The following is a 12,018-nucleotide window of genomic DNA, read 5'->3' on the forward strand; positions in this document are numbered from 1 at the left end:
GGTGCAGGGGAGGTGTGATACCAGCAGCGTCCAGAAGAGGGAGCTCCAGAATACCTGGCAGGCAGGTTCCCACCTGGCAGCCTCCCCATTTTAACCACGAAGCACACAATCTGGAGCCTACAACTTGGATTTCTCTGACTCCAGGCATCCCACCACCGAAGCCTCTTTTGTAAACGTTTTCTTAAGGAGGCTTCTTCTCGGGAAGTAATAGATAAGGAGCACAAGAATTCCCGTGTGCCTGGTGGCTCGATTTCTCCCGGCTCCTTCATTGATTAGCATTCTAGCTAATTAATCAGTCTCCTGCACTCGCGGGAGAATCTCTGCGGGGCTCCTGCCATCAGCTCAGCCCTGCTTTGCTCCAGCTCAGCTTCTGTTCCCACCTCACCCTAGGACTTGCCTCCTCATCTGGGGGAGCTGCAGGCCAGTCAGGGACGGGGAGCTTTTTCTCCATGTTGCCTTAGTACAGGGATGCTGAACATTCCAGAAGTTACTCAAATTGGACCGCTTTCTCTGGAGAGTGGAAGGCAAAGTCTTTTGAGCCCATGGAACCCTGATTCCATGGACTGTATAGTTTTACACTCTTTTTGAAACCAGAGGATACAAGGTGGTAAGTTTGTTTGTTTGTTTGTTGTTGTTGTTTTCTATTTTCTGCCTAGAACTGCATGGTCTATGGGAGGTAGATACATCATCCAGGGGTTTAAGACCCACGTGTGAATGTGTAAAGCAGGTCAGTGTAGTGCAAGAGGGCATGGCGTGGTCTGTGGCTAGAGGGTCCGTGACTTTTTTGCAAGAAGTCTTGCTCACATCCTGGGCCTGCCCCACAACATACCACCCCAGCAGCCTACAATCAGTTTGCCTGTCCTGCCTCGCAAGACCAAGTCCCAAACCCCCTCTGCCAAAGAAGACACCCAGCTGCCTGACCCCTCCCACCCAACAGCTTACCCCTCCGGTCTCTTTTCCTTGCAATTTCCTGCTGTCTGCAATTCCCTCCTGCACCTGCTACCCGACTAGGGCTCATCCTCTGCGTTTGGCTCACACCCCAGCTCCCCTGGGAAGCCTTTCCCAATTCGCAGTGAGGTCTCTCATTTGCAGGTCTCATATGGCATTTCGGGGCTGTCTGCTAATGGGCCACCACTGCATACCCTGCTCAGGGGGTGGGGGAGACTGAAGTCCAGCCCCTGTTCTGCTTCTTATGCTACGAGTCCTGATGGAGGTGGTGCCCCCCCCGCCAAGAAAGGGGTCTCTCATTCTGTATCTCGGTAAAATACAACAGAGAAATCACCCCAGTAACTGTTTTAAAGTGTACGATTCACAATGTTGTGCAAGCATCATCACTAAGTAGTTCCAGAAAATCTTCATCACCCCTAAAGGAAACCCCATCCCCATGAAGCAGCCCCTCCCCATTGTCCTTCTGTGGTCCCCGGACAACACTCATCTGCTCTCTGTCTCCACGGACTTGTCTATTCAGGATATTTCATATAAATGGAATCCTACACTATGTGGCCTTTTGTGTCTGGCTTCTTTCACTCAGCATCGTGTTTTCAAGGCTCATTTCTGTGTCAGACTTCATTCCTCTTCATAACTGAAGAACATCCCATTGTGTGGATATGCCACACGCGGACCCATCCTTCAGCTGATGGACATTTGAGTTCGTTCCAACTTTTGACTATTGTGAATAGTGCTGCCATGAATATTCACATCCAAGATCTCGTTAGAACACCTGTTTTCAATTCTGTGGGGCATATACCTAAGGAGAGGAATTTCTGGGTCATATGGTAATGCTAGGTTTAACTTTTTGAGGAACCACCAAGCTGCTTTCCGTAGTGGACGCACCATGTGTGAGAGCTCCAATCTCCACATTCTCACCAATACTTGCAATTTTCCAGGATAGCCATTCTAGTGGGTGTGAAGTGGTATTTTGTTGTGAGTTTGAGTTTCATTTCCCTGATGACTAATGACACTGAACACCTTTTCATGTGCTTATTGGCAATTTCTTTATCTTTGGCGAACTGTCTGTTCAGGTCCTTTGCGGCATGTTTTTCTTACTTGCTCCCAACACTGTTTGGGTTAGTGGTGGGCTATGAAACTCAATTAGACTATAGGCTCCTTGAGAGCAAGAATCTTTTTTTTTTTTAAGATTTTATTTATTTTGAGAGAGAGAGAGAGAGAGCACGAATGAGGGGGGAGGGCAGAGGGAAAAGGAGAAGCAGGCTCTCCACTGAGCAGGGAGCCCAATGGACATGGGGCTCGATCCCAGGACCCCAAGATCACGACCTGAGCTGAAGGCAGACGCTCAGCCGACTGAGCCACCCAGGCGCCCCAGGAATCGTGTTTTATTCAGCTTTGATATATACCTTCTAGGAGCCTGCACTGAAAACACCTTTCCCTTACATAGGATTTTACAGTTTTGGGGGAATTCTTGTGCATTCTCTCAGTGGTCTCATATGTATCTTAGAAAGTCAATAGGTCAGAGATGTTTCCCCCGAGCTGGGCTGCTTCCTTCTTTGAGAAGCCCTGTAGTATCCTCTTCATTTAGACATGATGAGTATCGAACAACTGAGAATTCACAGACATTGACCAATCAGCAGGGAGACTGGCTCTTATATAAACAACCAGTCCTGCTAGATCAGTTACCTGTCAATCCTGCTCTCCGTTGAAACTGACCTGTCTTTCCTCTGGGCAACTATCACCCTTCCTTAGTGCACTGAGGCTGAAGGAGGTGCTAATTTGGCTTATGCAAAATTTAAACACGTTGGTAGAAATAGTAATAAAATTTCTCTTTGTACATGACAGTAGAAATAACGTGAACCATCTCCTTCCTCCACCGGCAATGAACAAAGTTCATCAACAGTCGTGTAATTTCAAAGCTGCTGGGCTGAGTGAATTGTAAGCGAGGTTTAAGCTACTTAGGGAGTGAATTTGAAGCGAGGTTTAGGGACATTTACAGGAAACTGAAAGTCCTGCCGTCCACTTTTGTGTATATGCATGCAATGGAGGGGACTCTGCGGTCATTACTTTAACACTGATTCTTAACTTACGATCTTTTGAAAAATATTTCATAAAAGACATCTCAGCTCTCATTAAGTGGTGACCCTAGAGCTGAGATAACTTGCTCCCAAATTGATGAGAAGTTATTTGGGTTAGGGGCGCCTGGGTGGCTCAGTCGTTAAGCGGCTGACTCTTGATTTCAGCTCAGGTCATCATGATCTCAGGGGTGTGAGATCGAGCCCCACGCTGGGCTCTGTGCTGGGTGTGGAGGTTGCTTAAGATTCTCTCTCTCCCTCTCCCACTGCTCCTCCCCCCACCCCCCAACAAAACAAAACTAAACTAGTAAGTTACTTGGGATAAAATATTATGAAGAAGACCAAATGATTATTAGCAGGCAGTTAATTGGTAAGAGGAGAGAGTCCTCTGTGAACTAATAAGTATAACGCGAAGAAAAGTTAACCAACAATCTGCTATGATGCTCATGGTCTACTGGGCAGACAAGCCCTCCCTTTATCTCCAAAGGGAGCCGGACTTACATGATTGAGGTATTATATGACGCAAAGGCTTCAGATCTGCTTCCCCTGCGTAAAACCCAACTCCCCGCCTCCCACCTATTTGATGACATTTACAAATCCTGTGTGCGTTCCCATCAGCCGCGTCTGTCTCTAGGCTGACCTTATGAAGTCTTTTAAGTCAGGCACACGCTCTGGCTGAGCTGTGATTCCAAAGAAATGCAGGCACATGGGTTCTTCTTCTGCGGGGAAGACCCACGCTGTGCCGACATAGATAACAGACTCTTGGTCCGCATACATGGATGGCCCCTCTCCCCTCTCCTGACTTGTAATGCTCCCGGCGGACTGAGCCTACACACGGGTCCGTGTGACTCTCCTCACCTAACTCCCACCGAACCACCACACCTAACTCCAAGAGCTCTGCTCCCAGTGGGCTCTGTGGGCGAGCGCTCTGGCAGGTGCCAGGAGGCTGGTCCATCCCTACCTTTACGGCAGCGTGCACAGCGATGGGGTTACCAAGAGGGCCGAGCCCCTGCGTCCCCGTGTCTGACTGGTTGCTGGGCTGGGAGGCTGAGTCTTTCCTGTCATTTTCGGAGCCAGAAGAATGATCCTGAAATCCAAATTTCAGCATGAGTCGGATGCAGGAGGAAAAACTGTATGGGGCAGAGATAAAGTAGAGCCCCCCCATCCCCCACCACATACACGGCTCTGTTGTTTTCATCTTCACTTCATATCCAAGTACATATCACACGACCTCCCCGGGAAAAGGAGTCATATATAATCTGTCAACCAACTGAGGTCACTTTTGAGAGATAAAGGGGTCGTCATTCATCATTATTTCAGAAGACAGGAATAGAAACGGCCTGTTCTAGGCCAACCCAGACAGCTGGTCACCCTGAGTGAGGGTTCCACCTATGACGAGGTCCACCTGTTAGACCTGATAAGGAGACTGATGAAAAAAAGGAAGAGGGAGGAGTAGGTGTAGGAATTTGGGGGGAAAGTAGGACCAAAAAAACCGATAAAAACGGTGTTAGCAGATGGAGGGAAAATGCATGAGTGTGTATATATGTTTGCATATGTATGTGTGTATGTTTGTATGTGTGTGCATGGGTCTGCATATATGTGAATGTGTCTATACATATATGTGTGCATGTGCATGTATGCATAGCTCTGTGCATGTGTGTATGTGTATATGTATGTTTATGTAATTTACATGCATGTGTATATATGTAGGTGTATGTGTGTGTCTACGTATGGGTGTGTGGGTGTAGTGTCATGAACAACCTCTGTACATGGAGGACTGGGAAAAAGGGTAACTGTCTTCTGTCCCTCTCCTGCAATCTGATACTGTGACCAAAAGGGACAGGGGCTGCTCATACTCTCCTGGAGCTTCTCCGCCCTTTCCTGAGCCCTGGCACCTGCAAAGGTCTGCAGAACCCTTGCCTCTCGAGCCTCAGTGTCCTGATCCGCTAACTGGGGCTGCTGGGTGCAAGGACAAAAGGATTTTTGCCCTGGGCCTGGCATCGCCTTGTGCTTGTTCCCTTTGACCCCTTCTCCTGGGTTAAGTGGAAAAGAACTTGTCTTCTCCTGAAACCATTCTGCAATCAGAAGCTGAGGAATTCACCATCAGAATAACAGATACAAGTGATCCGAGATACTGTCTGCTGTTATCAGAGAAGCTGAGCTGCAAAGACCAGGTGTGGCACGCAGGGACACGGAAAGTGCTTTGATTATAAACCCGTGCACAGTAAACGTATGGATCTGCTTGTTAGCTCTCGTTTCCTCCCATTCCACATCTTCTCCTTGGCAGCCCCAGCTTTGCTCCCTTCATGGTGTGCAGAAGGGTATGACAATGACTATTAAGTATCATGGTTTCCAGAATAGGGCTCTGCATGATGATTACCCAAGCTGTCCCTGATACCCCTATGGCCATTTCCAGTGTAAACCATGTTTCAAATAGAATATCAAATTTCAACGCATCACATAATTCCCAGGAGGCCATGAGAACCAAACTCTTCCTAAAAGGGGGGTTCTCTGCAGAGTCCGTGGGTGAAAGACTCACATCTCGCTACCACACTAGTACATCTCCTTCCCCCCCCCTTTTTTTTTGTGTGTGTGTGTGTGCACATGCCCACACATCTCCTCCTCGGGGCTGCATGAATACCATCATGCAAGGCTGAGGGAAGCCCCCATCAAGCTATTCTCAGGTTGGGCTGGATGTGGACCTTGCTGTGGTTTGGCAGGTAGAAATCTGTAAGGGTAGAACCATCTCGGGGCTCCCTGCTATGCAGCCAATCGGCACCTCCTGCTCCACACCCTCCCCCCGCACCCAGGACCCTGTAGAGATTTCTCGGTGTGTGGAAAGCCTGTGGGCTTTGAAATCGGTCCTGCTCTGGCACATTCTATCCGGGAGATCATCGGTGACTCAGCTGATCTCACTGAGTCTCTTTTTACCTTGTCCATAAATTTGGCAGATAAAAGGCATCCGCTTGGCAGAGTGGACGCTTAAAGAGTAAGTCAAAGGGTATAGTCCTGAGGATTCTCTTTCAGGGTTTTCTAGAGGTTTTGGCCACCGCACACTGATCCCTGGACTGGATGGGGACAAAAGAGGCATGAAGTTCAAGTGCCATCAAGAGACATCTCTGGGGTCTCTACGCAAAACTAAAGGTGGCGATGTGCTTTTAAGCCCACGAAGACACGGTAGGCTGAGGTGGGATTTATTTACCTGGACTGGCCCCAGAGGACCTGCCAAAGGGGTCTCTGAAGCTTTAGTGTCCGCAGGGGATCCCGCTGAGCCCTGGGGGTCTTCGCTTCGAGTCTGGTCTGGAGAAAGCCCATCACCGCTGCTGTCCTCTTCGAAGGCAAATGCATCTGCCGATTTGGAAAAACTCACCTGGTTACCTGATGGGGTAAAATCCAAGAACAGGGTCAGTGGCTGAGGCACACCAAAGGGCTTTCTGGAAATGCTTCGCCGTGGCATCCCTACCAGGAGCAAACATCTATCTCCTTCGATCTGTTATCTTCACCTAAGAGTGAAGATAGGTTTTAACTTTATGTGGCATCTCATCGATTTACTCCAAATGGGAACTTGTGTTTATAAAAGGGATACGTCTGGCAGGGAAGAAGGCAGGGCGTATTAAAGGTCTCCCGTCGCTTGGTCAAGTTTATCTTCAGGTTTATGCATTCCTGCGCATTTGGGACGTGAGACCCGTTATCTTTCTGAAACGCAGTCAGGGAAGATGAAGGAAAGAAAGGGGCCACTGGATACAGAACGAGGCCAAAGGAGATTGCAGTGGGAGGGTACCCGTCTCCCTCATGTTCTACGACGAGACAGAGAACTGAAATGACAACATGCCATTGGCGTCAAGTTCAGATATAAAGCGGGGCACACGGCACAAAGTGTTTCGCAAACTTTGCTCTTCGGGAGAAGCCAGACCCACTACTGAGTCTAAATTCCTAAATGTCGGAATTAGCTCACGTCACCAGTGTTACAAAGCCCCTTTCAACGAACGCACAGCTGATTATAAAAGCCATAAATATGTCCCGGAAACTGCAGCGTGATCTTTTAAAATTATTATTATTTGGATTTCCTTTGTATGCTTCCTAGCTCTGTGTCTATTTTGGAAACCCTCAACAGCTGGGAAGGCAGACATTCTTCCTCGGAAGGCTGCGTGGCCTTTGGAGGGGAGCGGGTTCATCAGCTTGGGGAAAGGGGCTATCCCATCAGGTGGGACTACAATGACAACCTTATACGTCCCGTATGGGTTTTTGTTTGTTTGCTTGTTTGTTTTTACATTGCCAAATTGTATCTGGATTATTATCCAGCTACACAGTACAAAATGTGCTCAGGCCCCAGAAACGCTTCTGACCCGACCCCAGGCTCAGCTCTTCTAAAGGAATTTAGGTATTATCGGAAGTTTCCCAGCCCTGCGTTCTGCAATCACACGGACAAGAACTTTTGACTCCTGCTTTGGGCAGATAAGAGAGGGGAGCTTTCACGGTGGAGATTGGAAAAGCAGCAAGGAGCAGCAAGAAATGGAACAAGTGTGCTTCGGGGCTTGTCATCACCACCACTGCTGATATCTGTCACGGACCCTCCAGACATCCAAGTGTCAAAGCGGGAAAGAGCCAGAAAGGACAGGGCAGGTGGAAATTTCAGATGCTGCTCCCCCCACCCCCACCCCCGCCGCCGCGGGGGACCCCACCAACCTGGAAGGACTTGGGGACCAGCGTGATTGCTCCACCACTTCAAGGACTGTTTATAAACTTATAAGTGCTTTTCTATGATGCTGAATGTAATGGTTACTTATGAGAACCATTCTTACCACATGAAGATGCCTAATGTATGTATTCATCCCACTTCCTGTTAATGATCTGGTGCCTCTTCTAGATCTAGTTCTGTATATACAATGAAACATACACACAGGCACAAAGTATTTCACTTACGCAGGGCTGGTGAAATATTCTGAGGCTTGCCTTATTCTCGCTACAATGTTACTTAAGAGTCCTTTCCTTGGGGGCACACAGAGATAGTCCTCAATTAAAAAAAAAAAAAATTTTTTTTTTTTTTTTTGCAACAGCTACACAGTATTCCATTGTGTTGTTGGAAACTTTTTATTTTTCAACTTCTATTTTCAGAGGTGTCCTTTTTTTTAACCATAAAATATTTGAAATAAGAAAAAAGTACAGAGGATATTGTAAAAGATTTGTTTACCTATTACCTGAAATAAATAAATTCTAGCTTTTTTGGATATTTATGTCAGCAATGCATTCATTTCCTAAGAGAGGGGTTTCACTGGGTATTTGATAAATGCCACCTTTTTCATTTGAGATCGGGGGTCATTCTTCCCCCCTTCAGTACTCTCAAACACTCACCTTCCTATTTTAAGAATCCAGCCTTATGCCCTTCCCTTCTCTTACAGGGAACCCTGGGCTCTACAGATAAACCTTTGTCACTGAAATTTCAAGTCCTACTTCTGCTGGTGGAGAAGGCTTTGTCCCTGTTCAAAGGCTTACCTGTGTTATTAAGGGCCAGGGAGACACAGGAGGGTGGTGGAGGACGTTAAGCCTTCCCCACCCCAGAAATCACAGCATTTCGTTGGATCTGCTCGGCACATGCCCTGAGCTGACATTAAGTCCATGCTCAGAGAGCCCTGCATGTGAATGTGTTGGCCCCTCAGGGCAGCCGGTCTTCTCTGCTGGACAGGACCCTCCATCTGAAAGCTTTATGGTATTCCCTCCTGACTGCCCTCGGTCAAACTGGGTATAGAGCTTCTCCATGAGGTCTCATCCTCCATGGGACAGAGACTCCTCCACCCCGTGGACCCCCACCATCTCACCCACACCCACACCGAGGATCACATCCCAAATATGCACACATCAGAGGAAGTTCATCACATCACAGAGGTGTCCGAATATTCTAACATGTGAGTGGAAAAGTTACAAGAGGCAGGCAGGGAGAAGGAAAGAGGATGGTTTCTTTTCTTATCTGCAACATCCCACTTTGTTTCAAATGGAGCAAACGCAAATGATAAGAACAGTTTGTATCAGGAATTCACTTAGTAGTGGTAGTAGTAACAAAAGACATCAACCTTTGTTGGGTCTCAAGTCAGAGTAGGGGCCCGTTTTCTCCTCACGGTTTTGGGGATGAGGATATGCAAGTCATACAGGGACTGTGCCAAGACAGCAGTGTGAACGCTCAGAGCCACCAGCAGAGGGGGGCAAAACCCACTACCCTCCCTGGAAGCCATCAGGTGGCAGCATGTCATTTAGGGAACACCCACTGGGTAACGGAAGGGGGAGGTAGCAGAGAAAATGCCTCTCTTTTTTTTTTTCTGCACACAGTGCACTAAGGATATCTCCAGATTCCACAGCATCTTGTACTTGAGTTTTTGAGATGTAAGGGACGGATGGTGACACCAGGATCGTGAGGACGGAGAAGGGGGGACATTCTGGGGAGGGTGGTCATGATGATTTCATGGGGACTCGTCTCAGAAGAGGGTTGGAAGGATTGTGGAAGCCCCATTGTTGCCACTGGTTACTCAGCCTGCCCTTCCCACTTGGGCATCTGGCAATCTGGTGACCTTGGATCGAGGCACTAGGATGATGTGGAAAAGTCTCCAAGTGGAGTATCTGGAACAAAGGAGTTGGGCATCTGTCCCATTTTCCCTAGAGCTGGACAGAGCATTCCCTGGTTATTTCGTTCCCATCCAAGCTTCCAGATTTAGGAGAAGGAGAGAAGCAGAAGAAAAATCAGCTATGATGTCGGGAAGAGCTGATCTCCATGGGACACCATCAGAGACATTTGTCAAGGACGAGAACCGCCTGGCGAGCGCCGTCCCGGACAGACGGAGGAGATCTCAATGCAGGAGACTCCTGGAGGAGGCAGGATTGGGTTGAGTGTGAAATGACCGCCAGCTGTGGACAGGACGACAGACAGGGAGGGGACACTTGACCTTCCTGGGGGGGGGGGGCAGCGAAAGGGACGTTAACGGAGTGGCAAAGAGCAGAGCGGCAATGGGAAGGGGAGGAAGAGATTTTCCCCCCCACCAGGGGACAGGATTATTTTGGGAGCCAATTCCTGGAGAGACACAGCTTCCGGGAGTTACTTTATCAAGTGACAGGCAATCAATTAAAGAGGTTTTTCTAAGTCAACGGAGAAGCCATACGTTCATGCAACCACATACGGGGGAGTCCTTTACTCCTGGACGAGCCAACACGGTGAGGACAAAGGCCCCACATGGGACTCCTTTTTGTCTGATCCCTAAAAGGCCGCACATGCCAGGTCAGCATATGTCACTGAGGACCATGTCGTCACTGTGCAAGCACAAAGACCCTGCCTCGGGGCCGGGGGCCGGGGGCTGCCAATCACCACTGTCTCAGGGCTGCAAGTGCCTTGGATTTGTGACCAAGTGGCTTGGAGTGTACCCCCCACCCAGCGGCACATCCGGTTCAGCCCCTGTTGGCGCGAGAAACGGGAACAGCCGAGAGGCGCTCGTAGCCAAGGACAGTGGCTTCCTTCAGAGATGATGGATCGACTTCGGTTCTGGACTCTGGCGGTCTTGGTTTGTTTCTTGGTCCTACCCCTCCAGTGCTAGAGTCTGCTGGCAAGTTACTGAACCTCCCAGAGCCTCAGGGTCCCCATCTCTAAGATGAAAATAGCAGCCCATAGTTACTGTCAAGGTTTCGAGGATTAAAACAACGGAGTGGGTGCGAAGTGCTGAGCCCGGTCCCTGGATGGGCAAGAGTTCCGTCCTTTCTAGCCGTGGGGATGACAGTTATTGCTTTCGTTAGGAGTAGCCGCTTGTCGCAGGTTTGCCATTATCAAAAATAAACAAGACCACCCAGGAGGCCGTTTGTCCGGCCCTCAGCTTGGCAAAGATCAGCGCAACTCCAGACCTAGAAAAACTGGCTTGTCCTCACAGGGTCATCCTAGGAAAGCCCAGACAGACCCTCCCCGGGGCCAGAGAGTCCTGGGAAAGGCTGCTTGTCACTCCCTCTCCTTCCTGGTTCAAGCCAGGAGAGGCACAAAGGTCACCTTATGGGGCTGCCTTGGGAACAACCCAGTCTGTTGGCTTTGTGCTGTGACCCTGGGCCTCTGCTCCGATCTCTCCCCCAGCACGAGGCCCCCCTGGGAGCCGCTGGAGTGCGGTGCGCAGGCTATTGTCCCTGTAGACACATCAGGCGGTGCGGTGACAAGGAACCGCTTTGGGAAGCCCTGACATCATCCTCCAGCTATGCCTGCAGGGCCGGCTCTGGGCACCAGCCCCTGGGCGATGTCGGCCCTGCAACTCTGAGCTTTCCCCATCCCTCTTGGAAGCAATTAGATGAATGAGTCAGTTGTACTTTTTGTACATAAACATGTAAGATTCCGAGATTAAGTGAGATAGCTGGAGTCCTCGGTACCTCGCTGCACGGAGGGCAGGAGACCGCGAAGTGGGATGTGGAAAGGGACCTGGCTTGCTTATCTACTTGCAAACTTGCTCAGTGCCCTGCGGGAGAGCTATTTTAATTCACCGGCAGACCATCTCTTAATGCCCTCTTGGAAGAGACTGAAGGAAAATCCATTTCCAAGGGGACAAAGTGATGCCCGTGGAAGCAGCTATGGTTTAAAGGCTCTTGCCTAAACATATTTTAATACACGGAAGATGCCACAGCCTCCGGAGGATGGATTGTATCTTGCAACAAAGACAGAACCTGCAGCTCTTGAAGGGGATCAGACGCCTTTATTATGGAAATGGATGTCAGTAGATGTCTGCAGGAAGGAGGATTCCTTTTCTTCAGACTCCTGGCAGTTTTTGCAATATGCCTTAAGCCTCTAAGACATGACTCTGGTGCTAGGACCATATGAGTGGAGAAAAAAGTTAACTGGAAGGATTAACCTGTGTCAGAGCTCAAGGTTAATTCTCGAGGGAGGAAGAAGATCATCAGGTGTGTGAAGATACTTGCGCAAGGTCTCTTGCTTCCTCTCTGCAGGACCTCTCATGGCCGTAGCACCTGTCCCCAGCTACCGACTTCT

At 49.1% G+C, this 12,018-nt stretch overlaps 1 protein-coding gene across 1 annotated transcript in view; it reads right to left on the reverse strand.

Annotated features, from left to right (window-relative positions):
• Nucleotides 1-12,018, reverse strand: part of MYOCD (myocardin) — a 96,639-nt gene that overhangs the window by 23,304 nt on the left and 61,317 nt on the right. Inside the window, exons 6-7 of the mRNA XM_081805702.1 lie at nt 6,226-6,401; nt 3,985-4,110 (exon numbers count right to left, since the gene is read on the reverse strand). Of these exons, the coding sequence (XP_081661828.1) occupies nt 3,985-4,110; nt 6,226-6,401 (302 nt within the window). The remainder of the gene's footprint in view (nt 1-3,984; nt 4,111-6,225; nt 6,402-12,018) is intronic.

This window comes from Leptonychotes weddellii, chromosome 15, assembly GCF_054177405.1.
Source record: "Leptonychotes weddellii isolate Sample4059 chromosome 15, ASM5417740v2, whole genome shotgun sequence".
Classification (NCBI taxonomy): domain Eukaryota; kingdom Metazoa; phylum Chordata; class Mammalia; order Carnivora; family Phocidae; genus Leptonychotes; species Leptonychotes weddellii.